Source organism: Canis lupus, chromosome 25 (genome assembly GCF_003254725.2).
Source record: "Canis lupus dingo isolate Sandy chromosome 25, ASM325472v2, whole genome shotgun sequence".
Lineage (NCBI taxonomy): Eukaryota > Metazoa > Chordata > Mammalia > Carnivora > Canidae > Canis > Canis lupus.
In genome coordinates, this window is record NC_064267.1 from 46,286,986 (window position 1) to 46,305,222 (window position 18,237).

General features: G+C 57.6%; 2 protein-coding genes across 6 annotated transcripts in view; one reads left to right on the forward strand and one right to left on the reverse strand.

Annotated features, from left to right (window-relative positions):
- The window catches only part of SH3BP4 (SH3 domain binding protein 4), an 83,336-nt gene that overhangs the window by 58,033 nt on the left and 7,066 nt on the right, over positions 1-18,237 (forward strand). For all 5 annotated transcript variants that reach the window (XM_049101067.1, XM_049101066.1, XM_025463525.3 and 2 more), the window contains 2 exons: positions 10,614-10,859; positions 15,187-17,543. In XM_049101067.1, the coding sequence (XP_048957024.1) occupies positions 10,742-10,859; positions 15,187-17,543 (2,475 nt within the window). In that variant the 5' untranslated portion in view covers positions 10,614-10,741. The remainder of the gene's footprint in view (positions 1-10,613; positions 10,860-15,186; positions 17,544-18,237) is intronic.
- On the reverse strand, positions 1,411-4,539 carry LOC112669944 (uncharacterized). Its single transcript, XM_025463526.3, has 2 exons — positions 2,749-4,539; positions 1,411-2,034 (listed from the first exon to the last, which is right to left on the reverse strand). The coding sequence occupies exons 1-2, from the start codon at positions 2,907-2,909 to the stop codon at positions 1,545-1,547; spliced, it is 651 nt and encodes a 216-aa protein (XP_025319311.3). The 5' UTR covers positions 2,910-4,539; the 3' UTR covers positions 1,411-1,544.

Below are 18,237 nucleotides of genomic sequence, written 5' to 3' on the forward strand. Positions count from 1 at the left end.
TCCCTGCATGGAGCCTGCTTCTCTCTCTGCCTGTGTCTCTGCCTCTCTCTCTCTCTCTCTCTCTCTCTCTCATGAATAAATAAATAAGATCTTTGAAAAAATAAAATAATGATTTTCATTAAAAAGAAAAAAAATGTAGCAGTAGGTGTCTGAGAAATTTCTGAGTGTCACGGCCAGAGGATAGGACTTGGAACTTCGGGATTCTGTTCCCCGCTGGTCCCGTGAGCAGGGCTTTTCTGGAACTGCTGGTGACCCCGTGATGGAGCAGGGGCCAGGCACCCACGGCTGCCGAGAGTCCATATTGCTGGAACTTTCCAGGAACACGTTTGGCAACGCTCCGTCCTCTACTAGAAAGCCGTCCTAAGAGGATAATCCAGAACACCGAGGAAGTCGGGTTAGGAGGATGGTCTCTAGCACCGGCCCTGTGTTTATAGCAGCCGCGATCTGGCTCCCGCGGGGAGCGGGGTCAGGGCACTCTCGGTGCGAGCCCGGTCACGAGGCTGGGCTGGCTTTCCCTTCTCACGCTCCCCCCCGTCAGGCAGCCTGCATTTCTGGGTTACTTGGAGCATAAAGGCCAGCGGGGCGGGGGGGGGGGGGGCACTGGCTCTGTCCACCCCCGGATACATGGGTCTGAGCCTCAGACACATGGCACGCGTGTGTGTCATCAACGAGAGCGGTCGGGGGCGGCGGGCGGCGGAGAACCCTGGAAGCTGCGCCCCGTCCCCTCCTTGTCTCAGTCTGGCCTTTGAATCTGAGTCTTAGAAACAGACCTCAGGGGAACACCCCTCTCGCTAAAACCAGACAAGCCTCAGTTTACTCATCTGTGACATGGGTGGCACCAGCCAAGCGTTGGCTTCCCAGAGTGCTACCTAAGAGGACCTCTTTTTAAAATTATTTTATTTATTTGAGAAAGAGCATGAGAGGACGGGGAGGGAGAAGAGGGAGAAGCTGAGCAGGGAGCCGGACGCGGGGCTCCATCCCGGGACCCCGAGATCATGACCCGAGCCGAAGGCAGACAGACAGACGCTCAACCGGCTGAGCCACCCAGGCGTCCCTAACGTGAGCTTTTAAAAGGCATTTTTAAGTTAACATATACTCGAAAAGGTCTCCGCGTGTCTAAGGAAGGTTTTTCTTATAGACCGGCTTCCTCTTTAAAGCAATAGAAAGCTGCTTCATTTAAAAGAACTTCCTTAAATAAACTTCAGTTATAAAAAAAAAAAATGTGTTGATCTAAAGAGAAGTATCTATTTGGGTTGAGTTTAGGTTTTTTTTTTTTTTGGAAGACAGTAAATCGATGACTAACATCTACAAATCACAGCTGCTTTTTAGTGCGGGTGTTTCGCCGTTTCGTTGAGGGTGTGGGAGGGGAGCCCCGCCCCCCCCCCCCCCCCCCCCGGAGCAGCAGCCCCGGTCCAGCGACTGGACCTCCCTTCTCGTTGCCGTTAGACCATTTCGGAGATAATGACCCTCGGTCTTTCCCGAGGTCACTGGCAGGGGACCAGGGCTGGTAAGCCTTTCTCGCCGGGCTGATCACAAGGCCCACCTCACAGCCTGTCTGCCGCCAGCCCGGTCACACGGGGGGTGCTGGCCTTCCCGTGTGACTCAGTGGGGCAGACCACAAACCGCCCGGCCTCCCGAACCCCATGCCGGAGGCGTGACCTCCCCGCCTCCTTCAGCCGCGGGTAATGGGACAGATGAAGAGCAGCCGTCGGAGCACACACGGTATGACGGGCGGAGCGAGGTGTCCGCGGGCTCCCGTCTCGTCGCGCCAGGGACCCACGAGGGGGACCCACCTCGTTCTCCTCGCCGTGGCAGGGTCCTGTACGCGCCCGACACCGCACGGCAAGCAAGAGAGGGAAGGGATGAGCTCCTCCATCCGCTTGCACCATTGGTGGTCCCCGGTGACCCGCGGTGCCAAATAATTGCTCGGGTGAGACGTTTGTCCGTTCAGCAGGTGGCGCCGGACAGCGTGGGCCAAGTGCTGGGCCACGAGAGAAGCCGCGTATCCAGCTCTCCAGGAAGTGAGTGTAGCACCTGTTAGGGACCCAAGAAACCGCGTGCGTCGTGACAGCTGTGGTGCTGGGGATCAGAGCCAGAGGTGCCCAGAGGTGCCCAGAGGAGACGGTGGGTGGATCCCCGCGGGGCTCGGAACAGAGATGGGGTTCCGTTGGCAAAGGCGCCGTGGGACGGGGTCCTTTGCAGATGTGCAGGTTTTAATGGGTGAGAAAGTAGGAGCCCTGTTAGGTCTTTGAGATAGGGTCGGGGTGGGGGGTGGCAGGGTTCAGGAGGTGGCTGGGAGGGACACCAAGGGCAAGCAGCCGGGTTTGGCCAGAGTCCGGGAAAGACGAAGGGACGTGGGATGCGGTGTGCACGGGGGTGCGTGTGCGGAGCATCTGGAAGTGGGAGCCGGGGGGTCTGGATGGTCCTCTGTGGCCTAGAGAGAGGAGCCGAGACTGTGGGGCTGGACCCGGCTGGCCGGGAGGGGGCCGGGCCCTGGGACGGCCCGCACCCAGAGGGTCCTCCGATGTCCCTGGCCCGTGAAACCTCCCGCGGTGTTGCTGGCTCCCCCAGCCCTCACCCCTCGGGGGGTGGAAACAGCGAGTCAGAAGTGCTGACCCGTGTGGGCACGCCGCGCCCACGGGACCCCCGCCGCCCCCAGGGCCCTGGGTGGTGGTTCTTGAGCTTTGGATGAGCAGATTAGGACTTGAGTGCGTGCATGTCCCCAGCCCAGTGTCCGGCGCACGGAACCTTCTCTCTCCTCCAAGCTTTAGGCTCCGCGTTGCCTCGGGCCTGGCCTCCCTGGACGCATCTGCTGCTCCCTTCTGCTGAGCGCAGAGCCTTGCTCCTGGACGCTGGGCTCCGAGGGTCTTCACGGAGACGACGGGGCCCCCTGCCTGGGGGATGCCCATGTTCTTCGGATGGACTCGGGACTGGGGTGCGTGATCTTCACAGCCGGCCTGCTGGGGGCTCTGAATGGCAGCAGGCCGCCGCCCAAAACTAAAACTCCGTCGTCAGACTTGAAGCTCACTCCAGACCCTGGTGAATGAAGCGGATTCCTCGGGGCCCCCTCCTTGGAGGCCGCAGGGCAGCGTTTCCGTCTCGGGCTACAGGGGCGCCCAGCAGGTTCTAGAGAGGAGACTCCCGAGGTAGGAAGCCTCCTGCCACGGTGGGTGGTGGGAAGGTTCGGGTTTCTCTGGGCCCGGCTGGGGCTGGTCCTCGTAACGGGAGCCAGGGCCGTCCCTGCCAACAGGGGGTGGGCCTGGAAAGGGGACACCAGTCACGTGCTGGCTGTCCTTTTGGGGTATTGCCCAGACCGGTCCGGGGCAAGGGTCAGGATGCAGAGAGCTGGGAGTTTGCAGGCTGAGGAATCGGCCTCCAGGGCCGTTTGGCTCCGAGGGAAGGGATGTTGGAGACGTTGGCAGCATACAGAGGCGCCCTCTGGCCTGGCCGGGTCGCAGCCGGCTCCCCCTGCGGGGTCCTCCGTGTGATTGCTGAGAGCTGGGAGCCCCCACGGGCCTGCAGGCTGGCGGGCATGTGGCCGGTTTCTCTGCGGCTGGCCCCGGGGGTCCAGGCCCGGGGTCGGTGGGCTCCCGGCCGCTGCTTACGGGGTGCAGGCGGGGGGACAGGCCAGCCGGGGAGGGCGTCTTTGAATTATTTTGATTCTCTGAGCTTGCTGCTGTTTGGGGAGCGAGCCAGGTGAGCAGACGGGATGGAGTTTCTGTCGACAGTCTGGTGATTGGAATCACCCAGAGCGGGTTGAAACCCATGCTCGCTTTTGAACCCGGAGGAAATCTGATGCAATCAACACGACACTCTTACTCCAGAAATTAAAATCAAATGCGGAGATGAGTCATCTCCAATGAGGCACGGACAGACCTCGCCGGGGAGGAGCCCGGAGCGGTCTGTGGGCCCCGTGCTTCCTGCACGCGGGGCCCAGACCCAGCAGCTTTCCCCCCCGCCCCCCGCTCGGGGGCCCCCGGGGAACCTGGCACCCCACAGACGCTCAGGTTCTTTGGTTTCTTCCTTGGTGCCTTTGTCTTTGGAAACGTTCTCGGGTGGAACGTCGGCAGAGCCACCCGAGTCCGAGGCGAGGGGCGGGCGGGCCCAGGTGGCCCAGGGGCTGTGTAGCGGCTCCCGAGTTGGCCACCGGAGTCCGTGAACAATTCTGTGCGTGTCCAGCGATGTTGTGTGTGCGGAGGCCAGCCTCTGGTTCCCGGGGAGGAGCTAGGAGCGGGCTCTTCTCCGCGCATGAATCAGCCTTTATACTAAGGAAAAGAAAAACTCATTAGTTGTGAGTCAGGCACAAGCAAGCTTTAATGCCCCTTCCTGTCTTCCCAGACCTGACTGCTAGAGAAGGGGTGGAGGGGGGCTTCCCGCGGGCAGGCGTGGCCTGGGGAGGATGGGGGGGCGTGCAGGGGCTGCCCCCGCCCTTCGGAGAGCAGCAGCGCACGACCCTAGTGGAGGGCAGGGCGGCTGGACTTGTAGCCCCCCACCCCCCACCCCGGGGAACCCATCAGCCGTTAGGAACGTGTAACTTAGATTCCCACCAGAGGCTAGGGTTCCGGAATTCATCCTGCTTTGTATAATCAAGTCATGAGGCCATCTGGGGGGGCACTAGACATTCACTGGGGATTTTGGCTCTTTAGAGGAGAGTATCGCAGCGATACCTGTTAAAATACCTCCGAAGCTCTTATCTTTATTACTTTTTTTAATATTTTATTTCTTGGGAGAGACAGAGACAGAGAGAGAATCTCAACCAGACTCCACGATGAGCGTGGACCCCGATGCGAGGCTTGATCCCACGGCCCTGAGGTCATGACCTGAGCCAAAATCAAGAGTCACAGGCTTAACTGACTGCACCACCCAGGCGCCCCACCTTTGTCTTTTTTTTTTTTTTTTAAGATTTTATTTATTTATTTGTGGGATTACAGGCAGAGGGAGAAGCAGGCTCCCCGCAAGGAGCCCAATGCGGAACTCAATCCCAGGACCCTGGGATCGCGCCCTGAGCCAAAAGCAGACGCTCAACCGCTGAGCCACTCGGGTGCCCCCCCCCCCGCCTTTGTCTTTATTAAAATAGAATTCTTAGGGTGCGGGGGTGGTTCAATCTGTTAAGCTTCTGCCTTCAGCTCAGGTCGTGATCTCAGGGTCCTGGGATCGAGTCCCACGTCGGGCTCCCTGATCAGCGGGGAACCTGCTTCTCCTCCCCACTGCTCATGTGCACTCGCTTGTGCACACTCTCTCTCTCTCAAATAAGTATGTAAATAAACAAATAAATATTTAAATATTTTAAAAATAGACTTCGTCCTTCATGGTCCATGTAGGTCTCACAGCAGAGGAGGAACGGAAGCAGAGTGAGTCCTGTGGCTCTCAGAGCTTACACTCTCTTGGAGAAATCGGGCTGGTGACAGGAAAGCACGTGATCTGTCGTGTTGATAAGGGAAGTAGGGAAAGAGGGTGGAATCAGGGATGTCAGTGGAGGAGACATTTGACATTTGTCCCTGCTGATTAGGTGACATTTGAGCAGGCCCTGGATAGAGATGGGGCATCGCGTCTGGGAAATATGTAGGCATGGGCCTCCCAGGTGTGGGAATAGCAGGTGCAAAGGCCCTGAGGAAGCACTTCAGAAGGGTCCACAGAGCCAGCAGGACCCACAGTGTGGGGCCTTGAGGTCACTGTAAGCTCACTAAGCACTAAGCAGCTTTCAGAGGGTTTTGAACTGTTGGGACTTGTAGAAACATTCTGAGTGCTGAGGGGTGGGCTCCCGGAGGGCAGAGTCGGGTACGGTGGACTTGCGGGGAGGAGCTGATGCCTGCCACCGTGGGGGTGCCGAGGTCGGGCGGAGGTCAGGTCCTGACCGGGGTGTGTGTGGTGGGGCGGGGTCGGGGGGTGCTTTTGCCTGGTTGCATGTGCCATTCAGCCATGACTGAGTTGGTGAAGCCTGGCAGGGGCTCGAGCTGGGTTTGGACCCAGGACGTTCAGGACGGACGCCTGTCAGCCCTGCAGGGCCCCTCGGTGACCTGGGTCTGGAGTCCGGGGGTCACTTGTCAACTGAGCAAGAACCGGGCCGCGTCTCCTTGTGCTGCTCGAGCGTGCAACCCTGTGGCTCCTTAGAGCTTCCCTAGTCAGAGGGAGACGCCTGCACGTCATTCCTGATCCATGTCTGGGAAGGCAGGTGACAGATGTTCCTTGATATTACTCTCCTAGTGTCTCTTTGATTGCAGGCGTTTTTGAACCATGTACATAATTAGGAGAAGAGTAAAAATAAAGTAGTAAATAATCTAAAAATATTAAAATAGGGTAAAGGGCAGAAAATGCAGAGGGAAGGCAGCCTGACGTGCAGCAAATGTAGTAACAGGGAGCAGTCGAATCAGGCACCACCAGATACAGTCTCGAACCTTCACACACTCATTGTAAAGCAAGTCGGAGCGTCGCTGTCACTTACCCCACCGTGGCTTTTCGCACACGGCAGGGACCCATTCAAGGGGCCGTGCTCCTCGAGCTCTGGCGACTCGAATTTGGAGCTCGAGGACGCGGACTGCAGATGTGGGCCCAGCACATGAGTCACCCGGGAGGCGTGCAGGCCAGTGGGGAGGCGGGTGGGGCGGGAAGGGTGGAGGGAGAGGACCGTTTCCCTGGAGGCGCGGGTGGGGGGGCGTGTGTTCAGGGTGCAGACGCCCAGCCGCCCCGGGCACGCTCGAGAGGCAGCAGGCCCGTGTGCGGTCACCGACTCGCGTGGGTGTGGAGGTGAGTGACAAGCCTGGAAGGGCAGGTGGGAACCGAGTCGCACGGGGACTCCGAAGGCCGGGGCAGGGAAATCGAACCTCACTGATTTGAAAGCTGTGAGCAAGGGGCGCCCGGGGTGGGGTCAGGGGTTGAGGTCGGGTTCGGCTCTGGCCGTGATCTGGGGTCCTGGGTTCGAGTTCCGCGTCGGGCTCCCTGCAGGGAGCCTGCTTCTCCCTCTGCCTGTGTCTCTGCCTCTTTCTCTGTGTCTCTCATGAATAACTAAATAAAATCTAAAAAAAAAAAAAAAGCAGTGAGCGACCCTGCCGAGTTTGGAGCTGGGCAGTGACCTGACCTGGAAGGGCAGCTTTGAGAGGAGAGGGCCCCATGGACGGGGCGACGGGAGGAATCAGGCCTGCTGCACTCCGGCTTTGGAAAGAAGCGCCTAGCAGGGTGCTCGAGCACGGAGCGTGGTGTTGGCCGCCGCCTCCCGGGCGAGTTAACCTCCCGAGATCTCTCGGCGCCTGGTTCTGGGGTGGGTGGAGGTGCCCAGCTGCTCTGTGAGCCGTCCCCCTGATGGTATCTCCTCAGGGAAGCTTCCAGGTTCCAGGAGGAGAGTCTGCCCTCTTTGCTGTAAAATAGCATCCCCAAGGGGCAGTGGTGAGTGTCAGGACTTGTCTGAGGACCGTCCCCCGCTGTCCCAGAAGAAAGATTGCCATTCTGGGCTTCACACAGGGCATTGAGCACCAGGGACAAACGCCCCCCGTCCCGCGGAAGAGGCTGCATGAATGAGCGTGTTGATGCTCGGCGGCCACCCGGTGTTGATGCTCGGCTTCGGTCTGGCTGATGATAACGTGAGGCTGTCAGAACCGTACAGTTGGTGGCTTATCTGCTCCTTGAACGGCACCCCCTGGGGGGGGGGGTATCTGTGCTTCTAAAAGGACTGCAGATCTCTTTGTGGAACTGCTAACACGCCTTTTGGCTCTGCCCTGGCTCGGGGTAAAAACTACGTCCCCATCAACAGTAAACAACGTTTAAACAGTGATCCAGATGCAGAGGATGCCTTCTCCTTGCCCTCCCCTGAGGCCCTGGTTCACCCCAAGCTACCTTCTTGGTCGTGGCAGGGAATGCAAGAATCACATCGCTCTGAGCGTGTTTATCTGCTGGTCTATCTGCCAGCCTCCAGATTCTTGCAGGTGCTCGTTGGAGAGCCCTGGCGTGTTCTGTAGGTGTCTCAGGTGCACAACTGGCTCCCACTGTCCACCCCTCCTCCCCCATCCCCGGATCACATCAGCCTCATCCGACCTCACCAACCTACCCTACAGGACGTTGAGGGAGTTGGGGCTCGCCCAGGGGCCTCTTGCCCATCGCCACCTGCACCTGCATCCCGCGCCCTCCCCGCACCGGCCCCCACGGCCTCTCCTGCCCAGTCAGTACCAGCACAGCTGCTCCTCTTTCCCTCTGGCAGGCAGTAGCCAGGCTCTCCAGCCCCTCCGTGTTGCAGCACGGGGCTCCCCGAGCCGGCCTCGGGGTCCCCGGGGCCCCACCAGCGTGGGAGTGAAGCCACCTCTGGCAGTATGCTATGCCTCATGATGATGCCCATCTCGGCTTTTCTCTTAAACCCTCCGTGAAATCATTTCTTCCTGCTGTGAGTGGGAAATCAGGTAACATGCATTGAAGAGGAGGTGGGATGGCAGGTGCTGCCCCTCCTTTTTTGTTCTGGGTCATTCTTGAAGCTTGGGCAGAATGGTTTCTCCCAGGAAACTCCTGGACCCCTTTTCCCAAAGCACACGTGTGCTGGGGTCCGTGTGTCCTTAACTGGGACACCAGCCCAAGGCGTGCACGTGGGTGGAGGGCTGTGGGGTGGATTCGGTAGGAAGAGCATCCTTTGGCCTGAGCACGACCCGGAGTCCTCGGCCTCGTGCTCACGAGTCCTCGGAGCAGCTCTGCACTAGGTGGGGAGCCTCTCATGGGATGGGCAGGGGGTGCCAGCCAGGTTTCACAGCACCCTCCCCACCCCTGTGCCCCCCAGTTTCTTTGGCTGTGTCTGTCTGCTGCTTCCCCGGGAGGCACAGTCCGACCTAGAATCTGGGGTAAGGAATCATCATTAAATTTGAAAGTCCACTCTGCAGACACAGGTTATGGGCTCAGGACCATCCTAAAGGCCCCCTCCCCGCGGCCTGTCCTCCCCGCCCCCCTGCTCCCCATCTACGAGTCCCATTTTCTCTGTGTTGGTTCTCTCCAGAAAGTGGGACTCATCTTCCAATTTTTTTTTTAAATTTTTATTTATGATAGGCACACAGTGAGAGAGAGAGGCAGAGACACAGGCAGAGGGAGAAGCAGGCTCCATGCACCGGGAGCCTGACGTGGGATTCGATCCCGGATCTCCAGGATCGCGCCCTGGGCCAAAGGCAGGCACTAAACTGCTGCGCCACCCAGGGATCCCGGGACTCGTCTTTCAGATCCAAAGGGTTTTCTCATTCTCTCATCTCAGCGACGGAGCTTAATATCACGGCTCCTTTTTGAAGCCGGGCTGCCCGGCAGGTGGGCTTGGGTTGCATCCTGGTGCCCGCAGGCTCCCACCCTGGGCCACAGGCTTGCCTGGCTCTGCGTCCAGCTCCACGCCCCCTTCTCTCCAAGAGCATCCCAGTGAGGATGTGGTGGTGTGTGGCAGAGAAGGAAAGAAATCTGCTTGGAGCCATTGCCAGTGGGTTGCTCGGAGCCAGGACCGGGGCTGCTTGGCGGGCTCTGGCTGGGGTGGCCAAGGTGCAGGGGGTCCACAGTCGTCGATCTTACATTGACGTACGTCTTACATGAATCATCCTATTGATTCACACACATCGATCAGGACAGGGCTGTCCTTGCCACTGGGAGGTGCCTCTGAGGAGTGAAGGCGGCGCAGCTGGGCCAGCACGTTCCAGCTGTCTCTGCAGAGCACAGCGAAGGAAGACGCGAGGGACCTGAGCCCGGGTTCTATGAGCCGCGATGAGGGGGGGAGTGAGGGTCGCCTGGCCTCGGGCTGCTCTCTGCCCCTGCCGGCCGGGGTGTGTCTCCCCGTTTCCCTCGAAGAGCGTGGAGGACTCACTGCTTTGAGTCCTGGCTCCTGGCTGCTCCTTTTCCTGCCCACAGCCAGTCATGTCTCAATCTCCAGAACCCCCCAAATGCCTCCGGAAAGAAACAGGCCTTGGCGTCATGATTCTTGTGCTCTGTCCCCGGGACCTTCTTGCGCCGGCTTGGTAACACCGGGTGCATATATCACGGCTTCATCTGCGCACGGGACGCAGGGATGACTTAGAGGCAGGAAAGCAGCCTGTGTATTTTATCCAGGATGGTCGTTTGTTGGGGAGACAGGGAGGATTTCAGGGGAGCATGGGCATGGAGCGCTCCCCTCTCACCCCACCGAGGTGGGGTTTCAAGGGGCGCGCGCTGAGCGCCGCTCTCCCGGGTGTCGCAGCTGCAGCTGGGGCCGTGCCTATAAGGGACCAGCCGTTGCCTGGGCAGACAGATTCATTTCTCCTTTCCTGAACCCCAAAACTGGCTACGTGGGCTGTGCAGATCCTGTTGGTCCTCCTCGTTCACTGTAATGAACAGGCTGGCCAGGTGTTAGAACAAATTTCACAAATTTCACAAACCCCATCGTGCCCCAGGACAAAGGGGTGGAGACACCAGGCCCTGCGCAGCAGCAGAACAGGAGGAGATAGGCTGTCGGAGCACAGAGGCTCCAGGGGGTGAGCCCTACTCTGTTCTCCTGGGCCAGGAAAGGTCACGTGGGTCTGTCTTTATTGGCGCGGCCTCTGGGAGAAAGAGGATTCCCACTTCCCCTAAAATCACTCTTCAGCCCATGTTTCACTTGCTCAAGGGAGATTCTCGTGTTTTCTTCCCCCCGCCTGCAGGAAGAAGCACATTGCCGAGTCGACCCCATCGGGCAGCATGGTTGCCTGAGAAGAGCTTCAGCCAGCGCTGGGACACCCGGAGGAGGAGATGAAACCTTAGCCGTCCTCCCAGGAAGAGCGTTTTCGAGATGGCAGCTCAACGGATCCGAGCTGCCAACTCCAGCGGCCTCCCTCGGTGCAAGTCCGAGGGGACCCTGATTGACCTGAGCGAGGGGTTTTCAGAAGCGAGCTTTAATGATGTCAAAGGTGAGCTCACGGGGCACCTGGGTGGCTCGGCTGGTTCAGCGTCTGCCTTCAGCTCAGGCGGTGATCTCAGGGGTCCTGGGATCGAGCCTTGCATCGGGCTCCCTGCTCAGCGGGGAGCCTGCTTCTCCCTCTCCCGCTGCCCCTCCCCCAGCTCGTGCTCCCCCCCCCCCAATAAATAAATAAAATCTTAGGAAAAAAAAAAAAGAAGAAGGGTGAGCTCATGGGGACACAACCATGGCTGGGCGCAGGGGGCACAGATTTGCAAGTGCTCTGAGACCCAAGGACTCCTCCGCCTTAAAGGCTGCCAAGTTCCCATCCAGATAATTCAAGTTTAGCTCTCTAAACTTCGTCAAAGGTGAATCCAATCCTAAAGCAATAACCACTTGTTTTGGGGGTTTTGGGGGAGGGGATTTGGTGTATTGGGAGGTTTTGAATGTTCCCCTTGGTAATGCAACTTTTTCATACAGGATGTGTTTATGTTTCCTCTTTTTGAGAGTTTTGGTGACATTGAGGTAGGGTGCTGGGGGGCGAGGAGAGAGAGTGGTCAGCCGAGGAAATAGTGAGAACTGTTAGAGAGGAAAAGGTGGTCTGGGGTCAGGGTCAGCAAGCTTCTCCTGTAAGGGGTCACACAGGAAATATTTTAACCCTTGCAGGCCCTAAGGGTCCCATCACAGCTATTATGTGCTGTTGCAGCTCGAGGAGGGAGAAGACAGTAAGCGACGGGCATGGCTGTGTTCCAATAAAGCTTTATTAAAACAACAATAAAGGGGCCGTTGTTTGCTGGCCCCTGCTTTCGAGGTGAACCTGGGATTAATCGCCCTGAGCCTCGGAGTCAGTGAGAATGGGTACCCACTAGTGGGTCATTTTCTTCTTAGAAGTCTACTCTGACCGTGGTAGGTGCTTCCTGGTGCCACGCGATACAGCATCGTCGTCATTAGGCGCCTTCCCTACGGCATTTACCCCAAGGGGTCATGGTTCCCCGCTGGGCCATCCCGGGTACACTGAGCAGTGGGAGCTGATCTTGACCTTTATGTTTTTAGCCCCGGCACAATGTCAGTGCTAAATAAATAGTTCTTGAACCAAACCGCAGTATCCCAGGTAATGATGTGACCCTCTTCCCCGATGTCCTAAAAACCACACGTACCACGTTTCTCTCTCTTCCTAATCTCTTCTCCCTTCACTTTATCCTCAACCTCTCCCTTCCCGTCTGTGCTGTATGCTCGGAGCCCTGAGCATCGCTCTAAATGTTCTTCACACGAACAGATTGGAGAAGGAAGTTGTGAAATTTTATTAATAAGAGAGGCGGCGTTACCAGGTATTGCTGTAAATGGTGGGACCATTCATTTCTCACTGTTCAGTCGTGGGCATTGTCCTCTTACTTTATAGGCGAGCTAATTATGGGGAAAGCTGGGACACGTGAGCATCATTTGTGGGATTTGGGCTGGGCTCTTGAATTGAGAGAGCTGAATTTTTTAAATAATCACGATGACCCGAGAGGTGTTAGGGTCCTAACAGAACACCCCAGTTGTGGGGGGAAGACAAACGGGACAATCCGGGATGCGAGCTGGGGCTGGTGAGCCGAGAGGCCTCGATGCCCACGGAGACCCTGGACCCACTTCCCCAGGCAGCACTGCAGCCGGGCGTCAAGGTGGTGATTTATTCCAGCCAAAACATCTGCTGCAAAGTTCTCTGCCCCTTGATTAACCAGAACTGAGGCAAAGGGGTAAAAATTAGATTATTCAGTGCACTGAACTCCCTGACATGCAGGGATTTTTTTATTTTTTTTATTTTTATTTATTTTTTTGGTATTAAAATCAAGGATAGCTGTGAATCTTGGGCAGTGCTCCCCAGAATTCATTAAGTTGGGATTTGATAAGGATTCTCCTGCCTTTGAGGGGGTGGACGCCCCTCCGGGGGTCCCCAGGTGCTCTGTGACAGTGACTGATGGAGGGACCCATCTGGCAGGAGCTCACACCAGAGCCCACTTCCCCGGGCGGCCCGGCAGGGAGCAGCGCCGTTTCCCATCGCAGGAGCCTGATGCTCGGGGTGCAGTACGTTACCGCTTCTCTGCTGAGGAGAGTGCCTGGAATTTTAAGTGAAACCATTTTTATTCCTCAGTCTGGTGAAACTAAAGCGATAATTTGCATTGATACATTTTCTTAGGCTATCTACAAAGCCCGCTTAATAGCTTTTGGTTTTTAATTTTAAAAATATCACTCTAAGGGGATTGTTCTGGGGAACATAATAGGGATATAACTTCTGAGGGATTCTAACAAGATTTTAATAGCTGGCAAGCTCTCTGACTTTCATTTGGTTTTAATTTTTATGTGACATTTTCATTAGAGGTGCCAAAGAGACAAAAAGGGGGCTTATATTTCTGGAGCCCATGGCTCAAAAACAAAGGGAGAGAGATCTTTTGTTGTCCCCTGACCCCAGCCTGACCCATCCTCCTCCCCACCCCTCGCTCAAAAGGCATTCCCTGTGACTTGGCTGTTTTTATTCACTCCCCTGCCTTCACTGTTGAGAGATTTCTCTTTGGGGTAATTGTATAGCACGGTACAGCCAAGGAAAACACCCTGACCCCATTACACAGATATGGCCTCTTTGTCGTGTGCATGGGAGATGAGCATTCATTCTCCGAGTATTGGCTGAACACCTGCCATGTGACAGGCTGTCTTCCCGGATTACCGCTGTGAGCAAAACAGACCCTAAGGGAGCTTCCACCCTAATGGGGGTGACACAGCCCCCTCCCAACAAATAAATAAGTAAACCTATCATTTATATATATATGTGATATATTGATTAATGATAAGTGCCACGGGGAAAATAACATCAGGAGGAGGGGGGTGGAGATGTCCACTTTAGCATCACCCTTTGTGAGTCCTTATTACCTTGGGCTGAGTAAGCATCATTATGCTAAGGACATGATCAGAGAACCTCATCTTCACCAGAGCCCGTTGGGGAAAGAGTCTCAGGCTCCGGAAGCCACACGTCTTCCAAAGGCCCGGATTGGGTCCCAGGCCCAGTGACCCCAAGCCACATTCCCTCCCCCCAACACCCCGCATGGAGGGTGGGGCCTTCAGCGCCCCGGTGAGCTTCCTACCAAGCATCACTCTCTAACCTAGTTCGTGGAAATAAAATAGACACGTCCTGCTTTCTTCTCCAAGACTTTGCAAAGGAAATCCAGTTCAGTTTTCGTTATTTCTCTTCAAAGGAAGAGGACGCTGGCAGACGGTGTGTTTGGAGGACCAGTGTCATAGGCTAGAATGTGTATTGCCTTAATCCCACAGCAGAGAAGATGTGGGTGTAGTTCCACTCAAAACACGGTCCTTTCTTCCAGGCGTTGGTTACAGGAAGCCAGAGGATCCGCAAACTCCGTGAGACAAGGCGCAGTTAGGGTCCGGGCTTATTTAGTCCTTTCCGAAGGAACTTTCTTCGTCCCCTGGATGTACGTTGTCGTGTATGGGAGGGAGAGAAAACACTTAGGTATTTAATTACCCGTTACTTTTCAAAACACACACACACACACCCCTTAATTCGCCGCTCCGTGTACTGTCTACGCCGGCAACGTACGTAGTTCAACGCCACGGACCATACATTAGTTTGAGTCCCTGTTTAAAGTGTTGGGGTTTCTCAGACTTCAACATTTGCTCGGAAACAACGTGAACGACACCAGACATAAGCCTCTGCTCTTCGAGGTACGCGGGAGAGGGCGCTCCTGGGTCGTCCTGAGTGAGCCTTTAGAGGAGGCTGGAAGAGATTGGCCTCAAAAGTCTGATTTTGATGAAGAACGGGTTCGGCTTGTCTAGGGAACCCTCCCCACCCCGTCCTCGTGTTCTGTGTTGAAGGCCAGAGCATGGCACCGGCTCACCAACACGGGGAGCTGCTTTGAGGCTCTCGTTTCCCCGTCCCCGGCTGCAGGCAGTGGGTCACTCTGCTCAGGACGTTGCTGTTTCTAAATCCGCCCACCTCCAGCTTCTCTCCCTACCCAGGGGCCGCTCCGGTAAGCTAGGCACGTGAGAGAACCCGGGTCAGAATGAGATGGTATCTGGGGCACCCGGCGGGCTCGGTCTGCGGAGCGTGAGACTCGATCTCAGGGTTGTGAGTTCGAGCCCCACGTTGGGTGTAGCGATTACTTAAAAATCAAATCTTTAAAGATTAAAAGACATTTTAAAAGTGGGACGGCAGTTTAGTGATCCCGGGGAGACAGGGTCGGGCCAGCTGCCCCCGCGGCGCCGAGCGAGCTAGAGTCCACGCCGGCGTTGGCCTTGGCTGGCTTCTGCTAACTGCCTCGCGCTCACCACCCGTTTCTTTGTGTTTTGTGCAGTGCCTTCTCCCAGTGCCTTGCTAGTAGACAATCCCACGCCCTTTGGAAATGCAAAGGAAGTGATCGCAATCAAGGACTACTGCCCAACCAACTTCACCACCCTGAAGTTCTCCAAGGGGGACCACCTGTACGTCCTGGACACGTCGGGCGGGGAGTGGTGGTACGCGCACAACACCACGGAGATGGGCTACATCCCCTCGTCCTACGTGCAGCCCCTGAACTACCGGAACTCCACTCTGAGCGACAGCGGGGTGATTGACAACCTTCCCGACAGCCCGGATGAGGTGGCCAAGGAGCTGGACCTGCTCGGGGTGGGGATGGATGACAAGGGACCGAGCAAAACCTACAGTAACAACCCTTTCTGGAACGGGGCCCAGACGAACCCGTTTCTGAATGGGAACGTGACGGCGATGCCCAGCGTGGATGAGCTGATGCCCAAAAGTACCGTGGACCTGCTCCTCTTTGACACGGGCACGTCGTCGTTCACGGAATCCAGCTCCGCGACCACGAACAGCACGGGCAACATCTTTGACGAGCTGCAGGCCACCAACCGGCTCCAGGCGGAGGCGCCGGGCAAGCGGGACAACCCGTTCTTCAGGAGCAAGCGCTCCTACAGTCTGTCCGAGCTGTCCGTGCTCCAGGCCAAGTCCGACGCCCCCGACTCATCGGGGTTCTTCACGGGCCTCAAGTCGCCGGCCCCGGAGCAGTTCCAGAGCCGGGAGGACTTCCGCGCCGCCTGGCTGAGCCACCGGAAGCTGGCGCGCTCGTGCCACGATCTGGACTTGCTGGGCCAGAGCCCCGGCTGGGGCCAGACCCAGGCGGTGGAGACGAGCATCGCGTGCAAGCTGGACAGTTCTGGGGGCGCCGTGCAGCTGCCCGACACCAACATCAGCATCCACGTGCCCGAGGGCCACGTGGCCCCCGGCGAGACGCAGCAAATCTCCATGAAAGCCCTGCTGGACCCCCCGCTGGAGCTCAACAGTGACAGGTGTAGCAGCGTCAGTCCGGTGCTGGAGGTGAAGCTGAGCACCCTGGAGGTGAAGACCTACATCATCTTGGAGATGAAAGTTTCGGCCGAGGTGAAAAACGACATTTTTAGCAAAAGCACGGTGGGTCTCCAGTGCCTGAGGAGCGACTTGAAGGAAGGGCCCTATGTCCCCATCCCACTGACCTACAGCTACGGGGACACGGTCCAGGTGCAGCTAGACAACCTGGAGCCCTGCATGTACCTGGCCATCGTTGCCCACGGCCCGAACATTCTCTACCCTTCCACGGTGTGGGACTTCATCAATAAAAAGATCACGGTGGGGCTCTATGGCCCCAAACACATCCACCCCTCCTTCAAGACAGTGGTGACCATCTTTGGGCATGATTGTGCCCCAAAGACGCTCCTGGTCAGCGAGGTCACCCGCCAGGCGCCCAGCCCTGCCCCCGTGGCCCTGCAGCTCTGGGGTAAGCACCAGTTCGTCTTGTCCAGGCCCCAGGATCTCCACGTCTGCATGTTCTCCAACATGACCAATTACGAGGTCAAAGCCAGCGAGCAGGCCAAGGTGGTGAGGGGGTTCCAGATGAAGCTGGGCAAAGTGAGCCGCCTCATCTTCCCCATCGCCTGTCAGAACCCCGGCGAGCTGTCCGACTTCACCCTGAGGGTTCAGGTGAAAGGCGACCAGGAGGCCATCCTGACCCAGTTTTGCGTCCAGACTCCCCAGCCACCCCCTAAAAGTGCCATCAAGCCTTCCGGGCAGAGACGGTTCCTCAAGAAGAACGAGGTCGGGAAGATCATCTTGTCCCCGTTTGCTGCCACCACCAAGTACCCGACTTTTCAGGACCGCCCCGTGTCCAGCCTCAAGTTTGGCAAACTGCTCAAGACCGTGGTGCGGCAGAGCAAGAACCACTACCTGCTGGAGTACAAGAAGGGCGATGCCATCGCTCTGCTCAGCGAGGAGAAGATCCGCCTGAAGGGGCAGCTGTGGACCAAGGAGTGGTACATCGGCTACCACCAGGGCAGGGTCGGCCTCGTGCACGCCAAGAACGTGCTGGTGGTGGGCAAGGCCAGGCCCAGCCTCCTCGCGGGGCCCGAGCTGAGCACCTCGGTGCTGCTCGAGCAGATCCTGCGACCGTGTAAGTTCCTCACCTACATCTACGCCTCCGTCAGGACTCTGCTCATGGAGAACATTAGCAGCTGGCGCTCCTTCGCCGACGCCCTGGGCTACGGGAACCTGCCGCTCACCTTCTTCTGCCGGGCGGAGCTGGACAGTGAGCCCGAGCGGGTGGCGTCCGTTCTGGAAAAGCTGAAGGAGGATTGCAACAACACGGAGAACAAAGACCGAAAGTCCTTCCAGAAGGAGCTCATGATGGTAAGTGCTCCCCAGGGTTCCGGGGCCCGGCTGGCGAGTCACTGGGCCGGCGTCTGGGCGCGTCCTCGCTCCCCGAAATACTCAGGCAGGGTTTCGGTGTGCACTTGCGCCTGGAGGTGGGCATTTGTGGGGGGCCCCTGGGGGGACCCCGAGGCAGGTCAGGATGCAGCATGGAGGGCGCCCACCGTTCAGGTGGCTTCTGGCTGGATTTGCAAGCTCCTGGGGGGTCTCCGGTGGATCCCTGGGCACAGCGACACTCATGCTCCAGCTGCCTCTGTTTTGATCTCTTGGGAGAAGATCCCTGGTCCATCAGATTCCCGACAGGATCTGCGACTCTGAAGTGTTCAGAGCTGCTGGCCCAAAGTCTAGCTTTATTTTGATGAGCGTTTTTCTCTCCCTGAGACTCCCTCGTTTCTCCTCTGCCTCCTTTTTTTGCACATGTGATTAGGGATTGAGGGCGGCCTCTGTTTCTCCGGCATGACTGGGAATCGCGATCGTGAGAGGTGGAACGGGGGACGTCGGTGTCACTCTACAGGGCACACCCGGGCCTCTAGCCAACGGGGAAAGCATTGGTGGCCCCCGCACGGCCTCCCGCAACCCGGGCTCTCCACCCTCTCAGCTGCCCACCTGCCTCCGCTGGCCTGTCCTGGCCGGTTGGCTCCGAGAAGCCCCATAACGTCCTCTTGGCATCCCG